This window comes from Zonotrichia albicollis, chromosome 10, assembly GCF_047830755.1.
Source record: "Zonotrichia albicollis isolate bZonAlb1 chromosome 10, bZonAlb1.hap1, whole genome shotgun sequence".
Lineage (NCBI taxonomy): Eukaryota > Metazoa > Chordata > Aves > Passeriformes > Passerellidae > Zonotrichia > Zonotrichia albicollis.
This window is the reverse complement of record NC_133828.1, coordinates 21,303,979-21,329,025: the sequence shown is the minus strand read 5'-3', so window position 1 is coordinate 21,329,025 and position 25,047 is coordinate 21,303,979. Positions and strand designations below refer to the sequence as shown.

At 39.9% G+C, this 25,047-nt stretch overlaps 2 protein-coding genes and 1 long non-coding RNA gene across 7 annotated transcripts in view; 1 reads left to right on the top strand and 2 right to left on the bottom strand.

Moving 5' to 3' along the window:
- Positions 1-554, bottom strand: part of INO80D (INO80 complex subunit D) — a 46,233-nt gene extending 45,679 nt beyond the window's left edge. For all 5 annotated transcript variants that reach the window (XM_074548309.1, XM_026791659.2, XM_005484148.4 and 2 more), the window contains exon 1: positions 151-554. The gene's annotated coding sequence lies outside the window, so the exon portion shown is untranslated. The remainder of the gene's footprint in view (positions 1-150) is intronic.
- Positions 446-10,126, top strand: LOC141730444 (uncharacterized). Its single transcript, XR_012581951.1, has 2 exons — positions 446-769; positions 1,840-10,126. It is a non-coding gene; the product is annotated as an uncharacterized LOC141730444 (long non-coding RNA).
- On the bottom strand, positions 9,999-24,864 carry NDUFS1 (NADH:ubiquinone oxidoreductase core subunit S1). The gene is made up of 19 exons (XM_005484149.4): positions 24,598-24,864; positions 24,030-24,097; positions 23,706-23,797; positions 22,403-22,510; positions 21,324-21,400; positions 21,155-21,236; positions 20,916-21,046; positions 20,039-20,224; positions 18,244-18,378; positions 17,742-17,856; positions 16,622-16,767; positions 16,024-16,152; positions 14,868-14,997; positions 14,227-14,387; positions 12,484-12,638; positions 11,747-11,922; positions 10,884-11,018; positions 10,624-10,696; positions 9,999-10,350 (listed from the first exon to the last, which is right to left on the bottom strand). Exons 2-19 carry the CDS (start codon positions 24,091-24,093, stop codon positions 10,259-10,261), a joined length of 2,187 nt encoding a protein of 728 aa, XP_005484206.2. The 5' UTR covers positions 24,094-24,097; positions 24,598-24,864; the 3' UTR covers positions 9,999-10,258.
- Between the last annotated feature and the right edge of the window lie 183 nt (positions 24,865-25,047).

The window sequence follows — 25,047 nt, the reverse complement described above, 5'->3', positions numbered from 1 at the left end:
ACCCCCCTGGCTCCCCGCACCCCCTACTGCGGCCTACGCCGCTCCGACCGATCCCCGGCCTCGAGTAGCCCGCCTCCCCGCCCGCCCTGCACCCTCCGCACCGCCTGCCGCGCTACGCGAGCCCGGGGATGCAGGCCGGGCCTGGCTTACCTTTCCAGCTGCTTTTTTTTCCCTCCTCTCTCTCCTCTCCCCCCTTTCCCTCTGTTGGGCTGACAGATCAGAGTTTCCTCCCCAGCAGAGGGACTGGGAATGTGCTCGGGCTCTGTGCTGAGGAGCTGCTGCCCCCCTGTCTCTGAGAAGATCCTGCTTTTTGTGAGGAGGAAGCTTTGGGGGCTCTTTTATTATTTTAAAACTACAAAGTGCTCAGAGGGTAGGTGATTATTAAGGGGAATCCCTGAATATATTCTCCAGCAAAGAAGGCAGGGCTGCTGGGGCTGCTCAAGAAGAGAGCCAGCAGCCTCCTATAGCACCACTACAGGCACTGAGAGGACATAACATCAGAGAGCGGCTCCTCTGCCCTCCAAAACAACAACTTTCCTACCATCTTGGAGGTAGTAGCGAGGGAGAGAGGGAGGGGGAAAAAAGTACAGAAGGTTTTTATAAAGTGTCAATTTGGAGGAGGGAGAGAAATGGCCAAAACAAAATATTTTATCATGTGTGTGACTTTTTTTTTTTTTTAATAAAAATAAAATACAAAGGCTCGTCGCTGAAGAATTTTTTTTTAATAATCTGTAAAGATCAACTCTCTGGAAAAAAAAAATTAAAGAAGGTATGGTAAAATATTTTTAGTTACTTCGTTGTTCTTAAAGCTATGTAATTTTTTTCTGTATTTTAATGTTGATAAGTTTTTAGTCATTTTGTGATGGTTCTAAAAATTAGTGTATAATTGTGAAAGTTTGTGTAACTTTTTTTTGGTATTCTTAGTCTTAGTAAACAGCTGAGATTGATGTCGGATAGTTTGGTGTAATTGTACCATAACGTCTTGCTCTCTCTCAAGGCATTGTAAATAAAATTGGATATACTGGTATGAAAAGACCCATATTTTTAATTTTTACTTTTATTTCTTTCTAGAGTAGGCTATGTAGAGAAACAATGAGGGATTTAATGTGAGTGAGAGGAACATATGATAGATATCTGAGAAATTGTGCTGTCATAAATTTAGCATTGTCTGCCCTTCACGATAGGATGTGAAAAAACAACTCATAGCAAGAAATTTGGGGGCAATAGTTGAGTTTTGTTCTTAAAATTTTCAAAGCATTTTGCACCCTTCTAAAAATCTGTTTCAGTTCTTTCTAAGTTACTGTTTTGATTTAGGGGCTTTGTTCTTCATATTTATGAATATTATTCCTAACTTATAGTTGAGAAATGCTATAAATTTATACTACTGTGTCTTGTAATATAAATTAATATTACTTTTCTTTGTTGCAGATTCTTTTATTAGATTGTAAAAATATACATTAAATGCTGTCAAAACAGTGTCAGATGCTGTGGTGTATCTGTAGGTGAAGACACTGATCACTATATTCAGCAGATCTGTGATGTTTCTTGAAGTGGTATTATGCACAGCCCTGTTCAGAGATGAACTGCAAAGATGCCTTTTTATTTGTCTCGAAGGAAGAGGAAATAATTAGGAAACTAATGAGCTATACATTATGTTTTTTCCATTGTAAAAATTATTCAGGTGGTATAGACTAATTGAACTGCAGTCAGACTAAGGTCATAAGGATGAAGTACTGAATTACTTAGTGTATTATCACCCTCCTCCTCTCCCCTGCCAAATCTGAAATATATTGGTTTAGTTCAGTTCTTCTAATCTTAAAAAAATTTCCCATATTTTAGGTACATCCGCATTTCAAAACATACTTTGAGTTTGCCCAGCCTGCATGGTGAGTGTAGCTTGTGTGTTCATAGTGGGTTTTTAATTTAGATAAATAGGTTTCAATTAAAGTACAATTAAAAGTCAGCTGGTCTTTGTGTCACACTGTTTTTGTTTAGCAGAATTTTTTAGATTATTCTTAGTCTACCTAGCTCATTTTTAATAATCTGGAGTGTTGCATTCAATGGAATTATTGCATGGGAGGTGTTTTTCTGTTATTTGATTTTTTTTCTGTTTTTCAGTTATTAATCTGTCAAATGGATTGTTCTGCTGATGTTAGAAAACAACAACAAAAAAACCCAAATATGTTGCTCCCATGTTGTATTCCAAAACAGTTTGTATTTTGTATAGAAGTAGTGCAATAATTGGGGTCCTTCATAATTTTACCAGTCATTATTGTGTGCTTTGGAGCATGAAGTATGATTATTCTCTTTGTAAGCTGTTTCAGCAAAAACTACTTTTATATCCTGTACCTAGAATTCATTACAGGAATGATAGGGATTACAAACATTGGTCAGGTATAGGATGATTGAAAAACCGCAAACTCTTTCGAATATTACAAATTAATTATCTTAATTAATTTGGGAATTCAACAAATGCAGCATAAACTAGTATTTCCTTTTCTTTTATTCTAAATAGATAGATAAAGGGCCAAATTCTCAGACCCCACTTTTGCAGATGCTTGCAGGCCTTACTAACACTTGCTAATTCAGAAGTGCTTGAAGGATCACTGAAGTTCCTGGCATAAAACTCTTCCCAAGTCGGTAGGATTTTGCTCGAGTACCAAATTTAAGTTTCTGTACAAAGCGATTTCTTGTATTAACCATTGTGTTAAATAAGAGAATTGCTACTTTCAACTTAATTCAGTAGTTCAGTATAGTTCAACTACAGTTCAAGTTCTCTTAATTGGACTATTTAGATGATTTTTGTGTTTTAGGAAGAGAGGCACACCATGAACAACTGATCTATGCCACATCTCTCTGTGGTACCCTTAAGAATATCTGTACAGCACACTTAGTATCTTGGAACTGTATTTTTTAAATGGGATGCAGGTAATTCAACATTTTAGAGAAATAGCTATGAATGCACTTGAGAAGCTGAGCACAGAAACAATATTAAATCTTTTCTTGGGCTTATGTGTTTGACCTTAATCAGATTACTTGCCTGCCTAAATTTAAGCATGCATCATGACAGCATTACACATTTTGGTGACATCCGAAGATCTATCTGATGTGTTTTAATTGTGAAGCCAGAAGCTTAATGCCAAGAAAATGAGAAACATTTTGAATCTGGAAGTTTGGAATAGGAAAACTTGAAATGGAATACTTCTGGTATCTTGTACAAAAAAAATTAATTCAGTCTTTTTAAGGAGGAGAAAGTAAAGAGGAAAAATTTGCCAGATCTTGGTTGTGTGGACTATTATGTAATCATTCAACAGAGAAATTAAAAATTTGTACTTCATGGATGGATAAATTTATTTAACAAAACTTTATTTACCTGAGAGTAATTTGCTTTTCACTAACTTACTAAGAGATACAAATATTATTTTAATTTGCTGAAAATAAAATGTTACACGGTAGCAAGCTAAAGGAGGGTCTACTAGCTTTAGTAATGTAGAATGAAATTTTATTTTTAAATATTTGCATATCTTTATGGACAAGACTATTAGGCTGGGACATACATTATTTTGATGGGTAGAGCAGTGCTCTGAAATTACACTGCAGGACAAATTGGACACTGAAACTTCTGTACAAGGACAATGTGTAAACCCCAAGCACAAAAGGTCCCCTGTACAACATTCAGAATTGTATTCTGGAACTTCCATTTTTCAGAACGGGTCTGTCTGCCTTGATTTAAATCAGCCTCATCCCTGGACCAACTGCTCCATCCAGGAAACTTATTGTACACCTGAGCACAGAGTGGTCAGAGAACATTAATGTTCTGTAAATCACACGTTCTGGCTAATGAGGCATTCTGTGCTGATGTGTCTCACTTGTGTTAGTAGTGAGGCAGGGCAGTGATGCAGTGAATAAGCTTTGTGAGTCTAATAAAGCAATGAAATAGGTGCTTTAGCTTGTACACCACTTACTGGAGGAGAGTGCATCAAGAAATGAACCTTGATTCTCTCCCAAGGTCGTTCACACCCCGAGTGCAGACCCCAGGAATTTCTGGAGCATGCTTTAGACTCTGTGCTTGTGATGAAGACTCTTAGGTTCTCCACAAACAGTGTTACAATGTCGGCATCTTGGTATTATTTCTTGAAAGACACATACTGAGGAAACAGTTCCAAGGTCTTCAAATGCTTGCTAAAGGGATTAGCAATTTATTTAAAATGCAGGTGAATGTTGTGAAGGGGAAGAACAACTCTAAGTGTATAGCTGTTAATTCAAGATTTTTCTTATCTGAAGAGCCACATTTGTATAGAAGATCTTGTCTTTAGGCATTTAAAGACTGAAAAGGGTGAGAAATTAAATAAAACCCAAAGTTATGATACACTCTTCTAAGCAATGTCTTGAGCAGTTTTGATGTGGTATTAGTTTGTGTAATAGTGGCAAGTTCTGGAGTCAAGCTAACCATGAAATCCCAGCATATTAACATTTTTGAAAAATGTTTATTCTTATTTTTCACCAATTCTTTAAGATGAAAATTTTATAGCAATGGTTGTCTCTTGCGTATCTGGGTTTCAGTTACTCTGCTGCAGTTGTATGTATTTGATAACCAGCATGCTCTTTGCCACTTTTCCAAACCACAGAGTCCTTATGTTAAAAACACTGCCTATGATCTGAGGATTTTTCTCTAGGAAATATACCCAAGTTATGCAATAATTGAACTTCTTACACCAGCTGCTAAACTCCTTCAAGCCTGTGCTTTAGTGCACTCCTGTGTGGCAGATAGCACAGCTGAAACTATAGCACAAGCCCTATATACAACAGAGTGACTGCTTTACTTAGTTTAAAGCCCCAAATGCTAGCAAAGCAACATGATGTACACATGACTAACCTGGTTTTCCTGAGTGTTAGGAGCTTCATTAAAGCTTTTTTCAGCAATGGGAATTTTCCTGTAGGAGTATAGCTGAAGTAGTATTTAACCAATTGGGAACAGATGTATGCTAGCTATTACATGATAATATAATTAATTGATAGTGAACTGTACTGAAAATAGTAATTAACTAAGACTTCACTAATCTGTTCTTCATTATCAATGTGTATTTTAATCTGCATTAAATAAATGGTATTGTCTTCCTAAAGCTCAGCAAAGACAAAACAGTAAGACTGTTAATTGTGGGAAGGTTGTCCAGGGTATGCTGGGCATCTGTGGAGACCTCTTTAAATAGAGGACAAATTAATGGAATAAGCTGTCCCAGCAGAATGCTGTAATACCATCCCATTTTACTGGGAAGCCCTTTGTTAATTCAAAGTATACTATTGTATTTTTACTATCTGCTTCTGTCTATGGATATTTCATTAATTGTAACTGTAGTGGTTAAGAAGCTCCACACTTTGTCAGCAGTCCTCTCTGCTAGTCCAACCTTATTTATTTACATTCAGGTTGCAGAGATTCTTGGTCACCACTGCAGGATGGAAAGATGAGAATTCCTGCTCTGGACCAAATCAATGGTCTCTTAAGTCTTCTGAGAGTAGCTTCCAACAAAGGTGTGAAATATCCTGTGATGGGTAATTGAGAAGTAAAGGGCATGCAGGACAAGATTTTTCTAAAATAGTTGGAGCTGAGCTAACATCAAAGCAAAGGCTTATTAGTGTCTAGGGTCATGGGATTCCAGTGGATTTTGAAAGTTTTTTGTTACATAGGAAGTTTTTTGCTCTTAGTATGTTTCTTTTTGATACATGGTTCTCATCTCTGATCCATTTCAAACATAAACACAGGTGTACAGATGATGACAAGAAGAAATAAAACTATTTCTTTAAAATATTAGTTAATTATATTCAAAATTCAGCATTGGCTGAGCGAGATGTCTCTACTACCTCTTATGCCTCTAAATCTCAGTAGGCTTCTCAGCATTAGGCACTGTGAATAAACGTGTACACGTAGCTGGAGGAAAACATAATTATTAACAGTGTTTAGCATAGCAGGCTTTGCTGATTATGGAATCACTAATTTTGTTTGAATTCCAAGGCTTTATGTATGTTATTTATGTCTCTCTGGGCCATTTTTCTGTGAGCTGTGGAGAGCTGGAGCAACCTGGGTACTTTGGGACAGTTCACTGACATCATTCCATCAACTAATATGTATTACTGTAAAGCGTCTTTTGGATAAAACCTTACACAACAGAAAGGGCCATGACTTGTGAAAGCCCACATGCACAGTGAAGGATTTGGCGTTCATTTCTGAACTAAGCTTTCTTTGTGACTCTGTAAACTTCAGTATTTTGTTCGCAAAAGTACTTGTGTCTGTTTGGCATTTTATGAAAAATAATAATCTATTAATGTCTATAAAGAAATTGAAAATTGTGTGTTGTGTTTGGCTTTGGTATTTTTTGTTGTTTTTAAATCAGAATTTTAAAACTTCTAAGGTAATTCTAGGAGAACTTACACATTTTGACATTTTGTGGGGTTCTTGTATTCTTTATAAAAAGCTTACTGCTGTTGTCAGGAAAGTCCTTAGCTTTTAGCCACTCTCCAGAGTTCCCCATTTACTAATTACATTTTTTCCATTCTGGTAGTCACCATGAAGTCCTCTTCTATTTGCTTTTCTTGCTTTCTCTGTCCTGTCAGTGCCTTGAGAGAGTTATCTTCTAACCCTTCAGCACTAAAGGTGATTTCATCTCACTGCATATTCGAAGAACACAACAAATTATTAGGAGACTGTCTTGTTTTGGGAGAGGACATTTTGGCTCAGCCATTGTTTGGAGTGTTTTATGAGGAGTGGGGTTGTGGGGACAGAGATGAAGTTATATTACCTTTCCCCTTTGGATTAAGGCTGATGCCAGTCTGCCATGCTGCTTTTCCTTTAGAGCTATGACCCTAAGCTATTTTTCTGTTGGTTTCAACATGAAAATACAGCATATCCCCCAATCAAGCATGCAGCAGACTGTCTTGCAAGAATCTCATCAGCTTCAGAAGAGGCAGTGATCCAAAATCTTGTACTTCTTGGGGAAATGCTACAGACACCTTCTTTTCTGCTTTGAGTTGTGCTTCAGAATACATTAAAAAATAAGTCGGTTCCAGCTATTTTTATGACTGGCCTAAGTTTGCTGGACATGTCAGAGTCTTGCTGAGGACATACCTGTTTGACTTGAATTCTGTTGTGTTTCTTTTTATTGAAGAAGCTCACTACACTGCCCAGGGTTTTAAGCACTCTCCCTTTGGAACTACAGAGATGCACCCATGGGATTCTGGTGTTTTCAGTAAGGTGGCTATTGAACAGGGTTTGGGTTTTGTTTTTTGGGGTTATTGTTTGGTTGGTTTTTGTTTGGTTTAAAGTCACAGCCTGAGACCTAGATGCTTAAATCTGTCTGCAGTTATAGTTTTTTAATCTGAATGCACCTGGCCTAAACTTGCTTGAAAGTGTAACTGCATAGTATGGTCTTACCTTGAATTAACACACCCTTTGCCTTCTCTACTCTCCACATGCACCTGCTGAAGACAAGACTACAAAAAGGCAAGGTTTAATCCGTCATGCTTGGGGTTAACAGTTTGCACACAAGAGTCTCGTTTACCCCGGGCTGTGCTCAGAGAGGGGGATACTCATTGACCACCCCCATCCATCTCTCCCCAGACACACTGCTGTTCTTGGCAGGCTGTACAGGCAGGAGTGCACAGGAGCAGGGGGATGAAGGCTGCTGCACCTGAAGGAGACTAGCAATGCACCCGCTGAGAAGTTCTGCCAGTTGGCCACCAGGTGGAAGCAGGGCTGTACTCGGGGAATTGCAGGAATTGCAGCTCCTCCGGGGCTGCGCTCAGCTCCAAAACAAAGCCTATCAAAGCCGCTGCCCACCCCAGCAGAGTCGGGATAACGGCACCCACCAGCCTCGCATGTGGAGTGAGCTGCACCAGCACGCTGAGGCTCAGGCAGTGGGAGCACCTGCCTGCCCAGCCCTTACCGGAACACCAGGAACAATACTCAGAACGTGGTTATCTCCACCATCCCACTTTTTCATAATTCTCTAACCTCAGGTTGCAGCTTCAGGACCGGCAAGTAGCAGCACTGACTGTAAACTTTTTCTCTTAAATAAACAGAGGTAAGTTGTGTGAATAGTCCTGTTTCTGTAATTTTTGTTCAAATATTTTGCCCAGCCTATGTCACTTCCCTGCCTTTGCAGACCCCTATTTTTTGCAGACCCCTTTTGTCACTAGCTGGGTAAAAGTCCTCATATGCACCAACTGTTCAGCCACCAGAGCAAACAGAAGGAATAAGGGGTGGGCTACACTCTGAACTCAGTGCTTAAGAATGCTAATTTAGATTTCTCTTTCCTATCTAGTTTCCAACAGTCAAATTTATAGAGAGAGCCTTGTTGCTTCTACCAAGTTTGGCTGAAAAATTCTGTACTTGACTAGTTAGATGGGAGAGTAGAAACAGGACAGAGAGCACCACATGTACTTCTCCCCCTTCTTGCCTTTTTTGATAAAGGCTGGACAGTTTTTGAACAGAAACAACAATCTACTATAAATACTAATTGAAAGACATAGAATTGTCAAAAAAACCAAAAAGCATGCCAGAGCTCCCAAAGTACTGCTACAACATTTAAGGGGAAAATAATCTAAAGCTTTTGAACCTTTATAAATTTTGAAGTGATAACTGACTTGTTGCACAGCTAAAGTTGCTCCTCTGTGTACAATGGGGGTGGGAGGGGTGAAAAAAGGGTTTTCATCTTAGAGCCTGAGAACCAAATGTTTTTCTGAATACAGGATTCATCTACACCCTTTCTTCCTATTTTTGGCATACATCACACACATTTTTCTTTTGCTATGTGCCAATAAACCCCTGCTCCTGCTAAAGAAGTAACATTCCACAAGGACAGGAGGAAGGTTTCATGCTGCACTTGGGCCTGTGAACTGCCACATGAAAACCAGATTGCAGTCTCCCTCGCTGCCTCACTAACATGCATAGCAGTACCTCAGTAAAATGAGCAGTTAGCCTTTTCTGTACCACCACGAGAACTGACCCTATCCCTGTTGGTAACTGGAGATGGCAGGCTGAGTAAAACCAAGTCTAACACTGAAGACTTAACTCGTGTGAGGACACTGTGATATACCAGGATAACCAGGAAGAGTCTTCTTCCTGGGAAAAGGGAAAAAAATGTTTTAAAAAGTTATGTGTTTGTTACTGAAAAATTTTAAGCATGGAAGAAAAAAGGAATTTTATAAAACTAAGACTTCTACAGCAGCACACCCACACACTATTATTCTACACTGAAAAGTGTAGCTTCTCCTCATGCAAAATTAACACTTTTTTTTTTTCAAATAATTCAGTTGGAAGTGACGGCTTTATGGTACTGTTCCCATTTTCACAATTCCTGGAAGAATTATACTGAACTTTAGTAGCCATTTGAAAAGGAAGTTATCCTCCTTCCAAATTTACGTTAACCAGCATAATACAGAGGAGAGAGTCACTGTTCTGAAGTTATTCTAGAGCATAAAAAACTCCCAACCACATGATCAAAAAATACCACATACAGCCCTTTCCCCCACTTTGCTATATAAAGATCAGTGCACAGAGAAACTATTCTGAGAATTTTTTTCTGCATTTGAACTGGTATAAAAGCCTTTAGTCTTTCTGCTATTTTTTTAAAGCAGTTCAGTATGAGAAAGCTGTGTGAAGGCTGCTTTTTTTTTTCCACAACATCAAAATGATTTGTATTTCCTTCAAGAGTAGTCTCAATAAAACTAAATGAAGAAACATATAAGTATCCAGAGCAGAGATGGGTCTGAACATTGGCACAAACCAGGTATGAGGGACAACTTGCATTAAAAGTACATTACAAAAATAGCATGATCACATTCTGACCAGGGTTTAATATTAACATACCTGGATACTCTGGAAGGAAGTGCCAATCTAGTACTTTTGCCATGTAAACCCCTTCCTAGAAAAACCAAGATTTACTGAGTTGCTTACTGAATTCTTTTCATGGAAGAAGCATGAGCTACATGAATTACACAGGTAATGGGGTGGCTTGGTATTTATAATTTATTTGTATACAATCATCATGTACCCTGCCTCTGGGTACAGTAAGTTGAGTGCTGCATGTTCCCTCAGACACAACAGTCCTACAGTATGATGGGGCTATTTGAAGTGATGAAAATGTGAATGAAGGAAGAAAAAAAATACAACAGCCTGTCAGATAGATTTTGGAAAAAATGTATCAGTCACAGCAGTTAACTGCAGCAAAAACCTAGAAGAAGGTGGTGGAAGTCTGATTAGTCTTTAGCAGATGGATGGCTCTTCTACTGCATGGGCACCTTCAACAACAGCTTTCACACACTTGGCCATTGTCTGCGATGCTCTACTGATGGAATCTGTAAAAAAAAATCCAAATATTCAGTGCACAGACACAATACAAAATAAATTTAGTACAAGACAGGATACAAAGAGGATAAATAAAATCACCTAGTTGAAAATAGTCTGTGCTTTATGAAAATTCCAAGTAATTTTACTGAAAAATTTTGTTTCTTCAAAAGACTCAAATCCTATGTATCTTAGTGGAAAGCTTTAAACTAATCACAAGAACCTTACTGTAAAGCTAAGTAAAATGTTCTGATTTCAGAATGGAAAAACCACACTATACATACCTGTCATATAGAAGTCTTTTATTGTGAGCTGAGGTGGAACAAGAGGATCAGCAAGAAGCTGTTGCTTTGCTAACTGTGGTAAGAAAGGAAAAGAAAGTCACCTGTATAATAGGAGCTTGTTACCAAAGCATTTGTTTAGTAAATTCTGCATTCAGTGCATTCAGTGCAGGTCAAAAAATGCAAGATAGGAAGATTTTTCAAAAAGGCATTATGCTGTATAACAGCACTAAATCATGCCAAGGTGCTTTAGTTTTGCTTACCTTTGCCAACTCATTTGCCTGGATGAAGTAGTTTGCTTCTTCCACGTCATCATATCGAACCAGATTGGGCGATACTTCTTCTAAACGCTTCCGTATTTCATCGAGGTTCTCGTAAGGCAAGGTCAGACCAGCCAACTGAGAGATTCACAGAAAGAAATGCCATCAACTCTAGGGATTTAACTCACAGTGGTTTAGATTACCAATCCATAAACATCTCTAAAGTAAAATAAGGAAAAGTCTACACTCCTGAAAATACAGGCAGTTAGAATGCACAAACTGAAGCAAAGTCAGTGTTCTGTTGGACTCTGATGCCTACACAGCCAACACTTCCCCCTGCTAAAAACCAGGCTGTCCTGTTTGCTATACAAAGGATAAAAACAAAAGGAAGTACTTGTCTCCTTCCATACTTCCATTTTCCTTAGCTTACCACCAAATGAAACAAAAGTTAATGCAATTATCAATGCATCTTGTTCCTTTTAAGTAGTGAGGACATATTTGACCTCATCTAACAATACCAGATCCTGGCCTCAGAGTCTATGCTGCTTTCTTTCTAAAAAGCAAGAAAATGCTTGCTCCCACCAGCTTCCCCTAAAGCACTTCACAAAGACCTGCAAAATTTGCAAAGCTTCACCCATTATGCATTCCAGCAGTATACAGAAACTGCAACATTAGAACTATCTTCAAAAGGGAAACAGTATGATTTAACTCACAGAATTAACCTAGGATTCAATACAGAACATTACTTCTTAAAACTGTGTGTTTTCCTGAAAATCTACCTTTTTTTACATTGGAAAATGTTTACAAAAAGGAACTTAACCTCTCAGTATACTTTTATTAGAAGCAACTTATAACAGCAACAGTACCTCAGAGACAGCTCTAATAATTTTCCAGTCCTCCCTTGCCATCCCAGGAGGTGTTACTGCTACTCTTGTCTGCTGGGCCCGACCTTCAGTATTCACATACGTGGCTGCTTTCTCTGTATATGCTGCTCCTGGGAGAATAATATCAGCCATGGGAGCTCCCACATCCCCATGATGCCCTAAATACATAGAAAGAGGAAACAGTACACAACCATGAGACAGAAGTAAGTCAAAATAAAAAAAAAAGAAATGCTTTACTAAGACAGAATTTGTGTGTTCCCAGAAAAAACAGGATTTTCTAAGTTTTGCTTAGCCAGTAATCTGAAGCCCATGAGGCTGGCTGCTCTGAGGTCTTACTTGGCTAATACTCTGGGGAGAATGAATGGACTACAAGCAGGAGTAAATGGTACTTCAGTCACTACAGTCACTCAGATTTGGGAGGTTCTTGGAACAAGGATTCTTAGATTAACATAAGATCATGTTTTGGTATGACAGAACAGCTGGAAATTAATGCTGTTTTGTCTGCCAGGCCTGAAACCCTATACTGGTTTATATTCCCTTATTACTCATCAATAGTTTCCCATCTTTACCTAAGAAATAGGTAACCAGTGTCTCAGTTATGTGTTAGAAGTTCCCTTTCCTGGCTGAAAACAAAATTTCCTCAAAGGGATTTATGCCACTGTTTATGCTTTTTTCTCCATTAAGATAGCAACATTTCTTAATTTACATCTACTAATTACCTTGATAGATGATAAAACAGTACTCTGGCAAGTCTTGACGTGTTATAGCACCTGCATCTGCTCCCAAGAGATACAACACTTTGGGAGCACTTTTCCTAATTGCCTCCACTCCTGGTTTGAAACCCAGGTCCAAAGCAGCGACTTGGCTTGCAACCCTGTAGGAACAAATACATCATGACTTTAAGTAATTTCAGAATTCTCCCTCTCCCATCAGAACAGACTGAACTTCTTTTTCTGACTAAATATTTTGAAACTACACAAGAGGTTCCTAATAGTAACAAGACAAACATGAAGCTCAAAGGCAGCTGAAATTTTTGACAGAGTATCAAGTTAGTTTTGCATTTTGACAAGCTGACAGCATTTAAAGTTTTCACAAGGAATCTCACCTATTTAAGATGGGATAGCAAAAATAAAGGTGGATATTGAAAGTTGGGACCCAGTGGCAGGCAGCTCACTGGTGAAGCTTGATGCTCCAGATGACATTTCAGCTATGAATGGAACTCATCAGGCCTTTAATTTAGGGCACTCATGTGCAACATGAAAGACTGGGGCCATCATCTACTCAAAATCATCCAAGACTTAAGGCCATTATTTCATCACTATTCATTTATTCACACATAAAAATACTTTAAAAGAATGAATTAAAAATTCCATTTTCTTGCAGTCTTCCTTTTCCAAAGCAACAGCTTTGCATAATCCTCCAAAATCAGGTGCCAGTCTTATTTAAAAGAAAGAATATTCTCTCTAGAGTACAGACCTTCCAATTTTGTCTGACACAGTCAGACACAGAGGTTTCAGTAAGTTAGGTTGCTTTTTACACTTAAGGTTGAACGGATGGTGCACCAGAAGTATGGAAGTCAATATGAAAGACTGCCAAACCACATTTATATCATGAGTGTTCTTTAACTCATCATTATTTTGGTACTAAATATTTCAGTTTCAGCAGCAGAATCTTATATTCGAGTTTCCTTCAGAGGCCCAAGCCCTGCTCTAACTATCCTATTTTATCCTATTATATCCTACATCAGTGAGGCTGCTTTTGGCAGAAGAAATTTTTTGAGTCTCCAGAACTGAGAGCCATTACATTTGGTGAAATAATTTTTCCTTTACAGAGATGGTCAATTTCACAGAATTTTAGAAAGGAAGTGGTGAAGGACTGTTTAAAGAGAAGTTGTCTATTAAGAGGAGTAGTATCCTGACAAACTGAATAGCTAAGATTAAAAGCTCTCAAATGGAAATCTTTGAAGCATTTCTGTTAACTATTCAGTTGAGAAGCAGCACAGTAAAAGGAATATTAGAAAAACCCAAACAAAGAAACCATATTATTTAAATACTCTTGCCATTTTGTTTTTCTTCCTCTAGAGAAAATGCAGATGTTTAGCAAGCGACACTGCTCTGCTGTGCATCCTACTGTGGCAGATGTTATTAAGCCCTCTTGTGTTCCATGTCTAAATCTAGAAATTGAAATTCTATTAATTTATGATATTCAAATGTAGAATTTAAACATGGAATGTACACATTTGAATATAATAAATTAATAAAAACTCATAGAGAGCCAGGTCAAGGAACGCACTTTTATTACAAAGTTTTTGCTAGCTTGTATTTCTGGTTTGTACATTCCCTTCAGGTTTTAACCCAAAAGGCTGCTTCTGTGTACATGAAGCAATCTGTACACATACATTGTGGTAACCTGTGTAGCCCAGTGTGCAAGCAAGCTGCTCCCAAAGAAGTTTTTAAGCAAACCTGTGTAGGATGTTCATGACTTTCCAATCAGCACCAGCGCCGCTCGTGGCCCTGCTGTTCTGTGCAATGGCGGAAACAGCGGCGAGGATGGCGGCGCCGTCACTGCGCTGCAGGGCTGTGCTGCCCACCACCACCATGGGCTTTTTGGCATTGTCCAGGACCTGTGCAAGCCAACAACCACACGTTCATTCCACAGCTACAAAGACAACTCCCGGGACAGATAATGTAATACATCCCTGATTTCTCCATAAGTCTTCCATGTAAACCTATGGTTCCAAAATTACTTCACTAAGAGATAAAGCCAAGAGAAACTGCTGTAAGCAGGAAACTATGTTGTCAGTACACAACTGTACACTCAATAACCACACATTTAAGTGGAAACAGCAGCACCTGGTACAGCCTGTTTTATATCAAGAAATATCCCAGGAGTTTCCTGCACTGCAAAGTTTTACACACCTGAATATATTACACAGTTTATACACACTTGGTGCACACTAATCATTACTTCATCTCTGCATTTGATTAAAAGCAAATAACCCCATCTACAAGATCGTACTTCTCTTCAAATCTGTCTCTGGGGAACTCAGATTATTACTCAATACCTGTGGAATTTACCAGTCACACTCTTAAGTTCTGTGTACCTTGGAGAAGGAATGCTTGCCAGTAGCAATCTCCTGAAGTATCTGTGGGGACTCTCCCAGATGTTCATATCTGTAGGTCAAATCCACAGGAGAGCCAACAAGGGCCACTTGCAAGTCATTGTGAAGCCAGCTGAAATTACAACAGACATTTTATAAAAATTAAAGAAATACAAAGTTCTACCCAACTAAACCAGTAATTAGAACTTCAGCAGTAACTTAAAAGAGCATTGCAAAGGAATTTTAATGGCATTTAAAGGAATTTAAATGGCAATTTCATTGGTAAGATGCATGGTAAGATGCAGTTTAGTTTTATTCTGGCAGTTAAGCAAGCCTCTAGGTTTTTTAGAAAGATTATTTCTCTAGATATATTCCAGAAACAGTACAACAACACACCTTACATGACAAGTTCATAACTCAATTCCCTCCTCCCTCCAAGCTTCTGCCAAGTCAGTTTTAGAAATCCACTTATTTCTTAGATAAAGAAAAAATTTAGCTGGAAAGAAATTTTTTCTTTTTGCAGCTTCTCATGGCACAGACTTATAAAAATAAATGAAAATACACATTCAAAAGTCTCATTGCATTTTCTCCTTTCAAAATTTCAATGTCATTACTGTTTAAAATAATGTATTTTCAAAGATCCTAGCATTAACAAGGACAGGGCTTTTATAGACCTCATTTGCCTTGCACTGACGTATCTTATTAAAATTGAATTAGTTATGTTCAAAAGTTTGGGAAAACCATACTACTTGGCAAAGAAAATCTTAAACTGGCTAAGATGGCTTCTAAACTCAGCACATCTGATTTGTTACAGTGCAAAAAGCAATAAACTGATGCTGAAAATAAATCTTTAAGGAATATGCTTTAACAGACTTCTATAAAACAGAAAATCTGAGATGTCTGCGTAATGTAACAAAGGAATAAATGTCTGAGTAGATGAACCTAATGTAAAATGTCAAAGTGAGAATGAACTAGCTCTACACCACAGGGTACTACCATTTTTCCACACATAAATCACCATTCCCTTTACTAAAAGGTGAACTAAATCCAATGATCCCATCTGAATGAATGCTCTCAAGTTACTGCCTGCAGCTCCAGCAGAGCACCGTATCAAATCCAGATGGATTCACATGCTTATTCACCCCCAAGGAACACGAACCTCTTTCGAATCCTAGCATTAAAGAGCGGTGCCTCAAAGCGTGGGTTGGTGCCAACCAGAAGGAGGACATCTGCCTCCTCCACCCCAGCAATCTTGGTGTTCAGCAGGTAGTTAGAGCGTAAATCTGTGCTGTAACAAAAAGATGTAAGAAAGAGAATAAGAATTCAGTAGAGGGAAGGAAAAAAGTAAAGACTGTAAATGCTCAAAATACTTTTTCATCTCAGGAAAAGATAAAGAAGAGATTGCTCAATCCAAATTACTAATCATAAATGCACTATCACACCACAAACAGAAACAGACTAACTTATCCAGCTCACAACAGAGTGTAACTGGCTTTCAGTGACTGACTCTAAAGTGCAGCAGCCATACATTCAGTACAACATGGGGTAAGTGTGCAACCCCGGCTGGAGTAGAGACTACAAATCAACTCACAATCCATAAATACTCTCTGTATGTGAGGACTGTAAATGCAAATAAATCCTGCTAATGCATTAACAATTGTTATTCCTGCTATTTCAGAACATTGCCATGAGATGATCTGCAGACTGGAAAGTTTATTAACATACTAATTATACACAGACATTGCCCGTCCTCTTACCCAGCTCCAGCAGTAGGAAAGATCTCTTCAGTGCAGAGCATATCACAATTCAGTCTATTCAGCAGGTCTTTCAGAGCTATTAGTGCTTCTGCATCCACCAGCCCTCCTACAACTGCTGCTATATCCTTACCTTCCACTGACTGGAGCTGCAGAGAAAGGAAGAATAAACATAAATGAAAGAAACTGCTGAAACAAATTCTTATTTAGCCCAGGTAAATATTTGTTATATTAGGGCATGCCAAAGCCAACAGTGCTACTGCTGGCCTGGAGTAGCACAAACTAATCAGTGATGTCTGATTCTGCCAGGCAGCAGCTCCAGCTCCTTCAGAACTCAGGATAAGCAAAGAAGAACTCTCTGCATTCTGTGCAGGTCTCTCCCACTTGAGTTATCACTTAGATGTAGCTAATTCTCATTTGGTGTGGTGAGAGAGGAAGGTTGGTGAACGTTTTTATTTTAAAGACACCACAGTGCAGACAGAATACAAACTTCCATAACACAAGCTCTGGTAGTAAACTTAAAGGTATTATCTGAGAAGAAATAGCTTTTGTAACAAACCCTGCTACTGTACTATGGGCAAAAACATCCTTGAGGAAAGTTCAATTACAGTTATTCAATTCTACTTCACCCACATAAAATTTTTAATCAAAATCCAGAGCAGTCATGCAGCACTTCATTTGAGCTGCAGAATCAATCACCACACAGAAAAAGCACTGAGGAAAGCACAATTCAGATATAAGTAATACAGACTTAATGTCTTTGATGGCAAAAGTGGTGATAGCACAGTTTAAATAAATTTAAAGATGTCTTCAGATAGGTCAGAGTATTGGGAAAATTGCTTCCTCCTAAATTTCTGAAGAAACAGTTTACTTTCCTATTTAAATAAAAGTAATTTCTCTCCCAATGCTCCAAATGAAATCATAAGAAAAAGTTCTTTAAGAGGTCCAATCCATGAAACAGGAAATAATAGTCAAAATAAGACATTTACATGGAAACACAATGGTTCCCCTCTAACATTAAAGAAAAAATCCTTTTAAATAGAATTAATTTGATATTAGTATTTGTAATACATCCAGGTTTAGAAATTAATTTTAGACTACTTATATTGAAAACTGCTCTTACCAAACCAGCAACACGAGGTAATACATCCTCCCATGAGGTATACACAAATACTCCTTTCTCATTTTTCACCATTGGCTGAGTAAGTCTCTGACGCTTCAGACCATCATAAGCAAACCTAAGTGAAACACCAAAAATATCATTAAAGAGCAACGACAATGATAATTGTGTATAATTCTGTGAGTTTTCCAATTGCAGGCTTTTAGAAAAGAGAAAACCAAGAACTATTTCCCCTGAAAGTTTAACTTTTCCTTCTCAAAAACGATCAACAGAATAATAGAAATAAAAGTTACCGTGAAAAAATGTTACAAAAATCAGAACATTAGAAAACTTGGCAACTTTAATTACAGAATTAAACATATTTTACAATTATTCTTCTTCACTGCAGCTTTACAATACTACCAGCTGAATACCAAAGTTGGTGCTACTGTGCACATTCCTGGTTCTCCACACTGTGCCTTTAATGCATGCATAAACACATGTGGGCACAAGCACATCCACACACCTGGTTTTGTCAGATATCCATTCCTCATTGATATCTTCATGCAGCCTTGGCAAAATCCTCATCACTTCTCCGGTTCTCGTGCTCACTACAATGTTACTTCCAACTGCATCAAGAACATCAATTGACTCTACCTTCCTGTTCAGAAGAACAAATAAACCACTTTCAGTTTTTCATATATAAGCAGTCAGTGTCTTACTTTTGGCCTCAATAGAGACAATTGTCTTCCTAGTAACTGGTATAGAGATGTATTTTGGATTTAGGGTGAGAGTAGTGTGATAACACAGGGATGTTCTAGTTGTTGCTAAGCAACATTTACACCACATCAAGGACTTTTCAGCTTCTCCCACCAGTAAGGAGGCTGGGGGCACAAGAAGCTGTGGGGACACAGGCAGGACAGCTGACCCCAACAGACCAAAGGAATGTTAAGCACCACACAGCAGCAAGCTCAGCATGTGAATGAGGGGGAAAGCTCGCTGGGGGCTGCTGCTGGGCAATTGCAGTGTGCATCACGTCTTTTGTACACTCTAATTCTTTTATCATTATTGTAATTTTCTTCTTCTGTCCTATTAAACTGTCTTTATTTCAGCCCACAAATTCTACACTTTTCCTCCCCAATTTTCTCTCTCCTATCCCACATGAGGGGCTGAAATGAGCAACTGGCTATGTGGTACTTTGCTGCCTGCTGAGTTAAATCACAACAGTCTTTTAAAGCATCCAGTGTGAGGCACAAAGAGTTGAGGTAATCTGCTGTTACCTCAACAATCTGTTGTTGAGGGAACAACAGATCTGACCAGAGTGTGTGAAAACAGGTTTGTTATAAACGCTCATTGTATTTAGTTTAACAGGTGCTACTCTCAGAGTTGCTGCGCACGTTCTCAGAGCTGTGTTGTGTAACACCTTGCTGTCTGCACGTGCTCCTTGTTTGCTGTTTATCACCTCTTGAAGGGGGGTTCAGGATGTCATTCTGTCACGGAGTGCCGCTGGTCTATGACAGGACGGAATCGCTGCTGGAGGGACCGAGCCGGGGCTCGCCTCAGCACCGCCGCCGCTCCGCGCTTCGGGCGCCGTCCAGCGGACACGGCCGGTAACGACACCCTCCGCCTTCCCGGAGAGCCATCGGCGGGGAGAGGCCTCCCTGCGCCTTCCCCTGCTCCTCCACACCACCTCCAGCAGCTCTCGGGATTTTGAGTATCACTGGGATGGTCAAACCAGCCTGTTCCCATGTTCGAGGCCAGGCTGGATAAAGTCTTGACCAACCTGATCTAGTGAGGGCATTCCTGCTCATGGCAGGGGTGGTTGTGACTAGATGATCTTCAAGGTCCACTCTAATCCTTAATGTTCTGTGATTCTGTATCCTGAATGTGTTTCAGGTCTTGTTTAGGGTTAAACAACTACTTAAGAAAATCCCACAGAGATCTGCTCTTCTGCTCTGAGGCTGAAGAGCTTAGTTGCACAAGATATCTTAAATAATATCCTCAACAATTAGTGAGTAAATGAATTTATATTTTCCTTTATATGCATCTCTTACTAAGCAATCAGCACAACCTACAAGTCCAAAACATTTGAGGGTAAAATTAAGGGAAGAACAGTCTGCAAACTATAATGTTCTTACTTTTCTTAAATAAGGTGTAAGTAACAAAATCTGTGTTAGATTCAGTCTATGGAAAAGTCTACAACAAAAATGCAGAAAATAAAAACCAGAGAAAACCCTTGCTATCACAGATGAACATATTCTAAGATAAAGTGTGCAACAAACAGAGAAAGCTGTGTCTTCAGCAGAAGTAAAGACACCTACCTTGTCTCCCATGGGCGTGCAGTAAAGGCATATGGCTTGGAGGTAAGAGCACCAACTGGGCAGATGTCAATAATATTTCCTGATAACTCAGACATAAACATTTTCTCAACGTAAGTACCAACTTGCATTTCATTTCCTCTTCCGGTTGTTCCCAAGTCATCCACCCCTGCAACCTCACTAGCAAACCTGGTGGGTGCACAAAGAAGGAGAATGTACAACTGCAACACAACATTTTTCAGCCCTCATCTCATTTTCTTAAGATAAAACATTAGTTCATACACCTGAAAGAAGAAAACAATTGTTTAGGTGCATTGTCAGCACCATCACATACAGGACCATCTGCAGAATTTCCTTCAGAAAGGGCTACAAAAACTATGGGGAGGTATATCAAAACCACAGCAGTTCAATACTCACTGTACTACGCTAACTGAGTCCAAGATTAGTCCTAAGTAACAAGTTCTTTCTAGAACTAGTTGGGTACATAGTGCTGTTTTCCATCTGGCTCAAGTTGGCCACTACAGCATCTCAGGGCTACGGAACAACATAAATATAGCTACCAGAGGCTATCAAAAATAAATAAATCTTACAACTGTGGCTGAGGAAGTCACATATCCATTCTGGCACCAACACCATGGGACCAGTTCTGCCTTGCAGAACTCTGATTTCACTTTCATGCACTGGCCATCTTTCTCTATTTCCTGTCTGGTAGCTCCAGGAAACCAGCTATCAGTCACTAACAGAAATAAAATTTTTAAGTACAATCAGAAAATAACTTTTTAAAAAACTGACTACCCCTCATGGGGTTTCTTTCATTAGTAAGAAACTGTCACAAGTATGCCTGTTTAGTACTCTCCTGAGTGCAAGTAAAGGACTTTACCTGATGCATCGAGTGCACTGTATACACCGAGTCATGATGGTTTTCACCAGGGGGCCGATGTTCTTGTCCTCCACAGCACGTTTGCTCTCCTTAAATCTGCTCCTATCACTGCCAAACATCATTGACTGGTCCTACAACAGACAACACAACACACACATATTCAGGCTGCTGGAAAGCACAACTGCACCTAAGATAAGAGCATCATATGTAAGTCTACACAATTTAATTGGATGTTGTACCTGCAGATCACATTCTCCACCCTGATCACAGATGGGACAGTCCAGTGGGTGATTTGCCAGCAGAAACTCCATTACACCCTCTCTGTTAGGTTCAGAGAATGAAGTTAATGTCAACATCATATAGCAGATAGTACAACTAATCAGTCAAAGGAGGCTAAAAGAAAGGTACCTTGCTTTCCTGGACTTCTCAGAGTTTGTCAGTATATTCCAGCCCTTCATAACTGGCATGGCACAAGCAGCAACTGGCTGCAATCACCATAAAAAGCAAGGATGAACACAATGTATTTCTTCTCAGCATGGGCACAAACACCCATCTCCTCCCCCCACAATTCTAACATAGGTATCTGTTATAAATAAATAGAAATAAAGAGGTCTGCATGGAAAAAAAAAAGAGTCTAACTGATAAAGTCACTAGAAGCCATATTTATTAATAATCTGCTATATAAAAAGGTAAAATGAGTTATGATTTATTCAAAAGAAAAAATTCTACGATTTCCAGTCCCCATTTGAGCAATTGCAGCACTAAGAGTCTCAGTTGTAATAGATACAATGCAAATGAAAGAGCTTCAGCAGACATCTAGAAAACCTCTAGAACTGAAATTCAGAGTAAGAATCATTTACAAGACATTTATTTGCACAAAGCCTGTATAAAGTCTTGGAATAAAATTCTTCCCAAGATTAATGCAAGAGTAACAAAAACTCCCACTCTGTAAATAAATCCCTCTTACTTTTCAATCACATCATGACTTCTACCTTCAGTGATAACCCAACATATCCAGGGACACAAAGCTCAAATTATGGAATTGAAGTTGGGGTGAGTTAAAAAATTTTATGAGTGAGTATAAATGTGTAATCCAAGACTGAACTCCAAAAGAATGTGCACAGATTTCTTAGCACTGCTCAAGAAAGTGTTCACTCCTGAAATCAACTATTTCACAACAGTGAAAATATAAACTATTAACTGCAATCTTTACTTAGAATGAACCTGCATGTACTAATCCTACAACTAAATTAATACACTGAGGTTTATTATTTATGTAGTTTCAGCTAAAAATGTGTGGCTGAAATTTGAACTACAAAGCATGAAATGCATCTAACAGCAAACACACACCTATCAAATGCTCATGTCCAAGATAATGACAACAATTACTTACAAGATTTAAACTAGGCCCAAGCACAGCAAAAAATTCCTACTGAGCTCTGCATTGCATATTTCATATTGCAATTCCTATGAAACACAAACAATACCTTTGGAGCTTTCTCTATTTCCACAAGACACATCCTACAGTTTCCAGCAACAGAGAGACGATCATGGTAACAAAAACGAGGGATCTGAACTCCAGCCTTTTCACAGGCCTAGCAAAAAATAAGAAACAAAGGAAAATTAAATCTAAGTTAGACTTTTCAGTTCCATCTCAGAAAACACTATACAGCTTCTCAAAGAGTAACACTGTCAGTGCTCAAGTACAGAGTGCACTTGACCTTTCATCTTAAGAAGTGACCATAAATAAAAAATTGTGACAAAGCAAAAAAATGTCAGGATATCAATTACAAATATAGTTTTTCTAACCTTTAGAAAGGTTAGAAAAACTAACTGACCTCTGTTTCATTCTTTCCTCCAATAATAGAGAGAATTCTCTGCAACAGGGCACTAGCAATACAAATTACATTTTAAGAACACATACATTCTTTACAGAAAAGTGCATCAAAATAAAAATTGAAAAACATAAAAAGAGCACCATAATCATAATGATTTCTGATAATGCAACAGCACAGATCCTCTGTATAAAGGTACTCCAGCACAGCCAATCTTCAACAGACCCTAAACTCAAAGACAACATGACAGAAGAAGAGATGGGGGACAGAGCCAACTGATTTCCAGAGACCAGATGAAGACAGCTAATGGGATCTATGCTACAGCATTATAGCCATGCCTGCCAGCAGAAATACCACTGTATTGTGTATTTTAATGCTCTAACCCATTATACCACATCTTCATTTAATGGCTTCTTAAAGAAAGCTTTACTTGAAATTTTAGCCTGAAAAGTAACAACGTAGCCTGAGGTACAGGCTGGGAGATCCAGGTTCCCTTACTTCCCACACCAAGATTAATAAAAGCAGCTAAGGACAAGCATTCTGAATTGTAACAACTAATAACTAAAAGTAGACAATCCCTCATTTACCCAAGACACACTGTAATAAGATACAAAATCTACAGGTTCTAAAACACTACAACGGTCACGTAGTGTTCAGAGACAGAAGTTCAACCAGAATTTATTGAAGTCTGTTATTGCATTAATAAAGTTTTGCAGCTGGGATTGATGCTGCATGCATCTTCTTTCAAGCAACCATGGCATATTTTCCTTTTTCAAACACTGAATTCCTCCAAGGATTTCTGTCACTTCAAATTGCATCACAGTCAGTCAAAATACCCCTAAAGAATTGCAAGAAACAATGTAAAGACAGGTGGCCTTTTGCTGTATGGAACAGAAAATGCTGCCAAGAAGTGAGATGGGAAGTTGCAGAAAATTGAGAATGCCATTCCCCAGACCTGCAGGACAGTGGTTCCAGGGTTCACCAGTACAGGATGGCCATCCACAAACACCTCTATTTGGTTGCTGGCTGCTGTTGCTGTTGTACGTCCTGAAGGACACAGAAAAGAAAACAAAAACAACTTTCACTTACTGCTAGATGGAAACCATCAGACCCTCCACTTCTGATTTTCTTTACAGAGTGCTGACAGAATCCCAATTCTACCAAGAGTGCAACGCAGAATCCCTTAGCCTGCAAAGTACGTATGCCTATGTGCCCTTCAATAAACGAACTGCATATACATTTATCACCAGAGACCCAGATATAAACCACAGACACTTACCACATACTCTGGAGGACTGGGTGACCCCAGCTAATGTCCTGGGGACAGCAAGCAGCCGGAACATGATGCTTTGGTGAGAGAGAAAACAACGCTGTTGTTATCAGGTCAGATGTTTGCTGGCGAGTTTTAAACCGGCCGAGTAAAAACTTCTACCCCAGTTGCAAAGGAGCACATATGCTCATATAGGAACACCTATATGTACAGCTATGGGACAGTGAGTCGCTCCTCCAAACGCAAGATACGATTCTCTACCAATCTACACATCACACACAGGGTGTCACTGAGCGGCCTCTCCGCCTGCAGCGGGGCACCGGCCCGGCCCCGCTCCCCCACGGGCCGGACAGCGCAGCTCGGCGGCGGCGGGCCCACTGCCGCCGTTCCCGGGGCCCAGGGCACGGCGGGCGACAGCGCTCCCGGCGCGGGGGTCACCTTGGAAGCGCCGCCGCCCGCCGGGCAGCCCCCAGCCCGCCGCCCGGCCCGTCAAGGACACCGGGAGCGGCGGCGGCGGCGGCGCCCGGAGCAGCGGCACCCGCGCGCACCGAGCCGCCCGCGGCGGCACCGCCGTTACCTGGCGCGGGACGGGCGGCGGCGCCGCGGGACGGCTGCGCTCCGCCTCGGCCTCTGCGGCGGCGGCCTCGGGCCTTTCCGCCGCTGACCTCAGCCTCCTTCGGCTGTCTCCGGCGCCTTCTTCGGCAATCTCCGTAAAGGGCAGTCCGCGCTCGGCAACCTCCGGAGCGAACCGCTTCGGGTATTTCCGGCAAGCAATAGGCGAACGACAACGAGCGTAATTTCCGCCGCTAGCCCAGAGCCTTTTCGGCCACCGTCACACGCCCTGGCCTCCCTCGGCAGTTTCCGTCCCTTTCCGCCTCTTTCTTCGCTCAACTCCGGCAACTTCCGCTTGGCCAGCAGGGCGGGGTGTGGCGACAGTACAATGTTACAAAGTCCGTGTGACGCCGCAAACCTTCCTTGGGTTTATAGTCAGCCTCACTTTTATTACTTTGACCCTTTCCCGCACCCC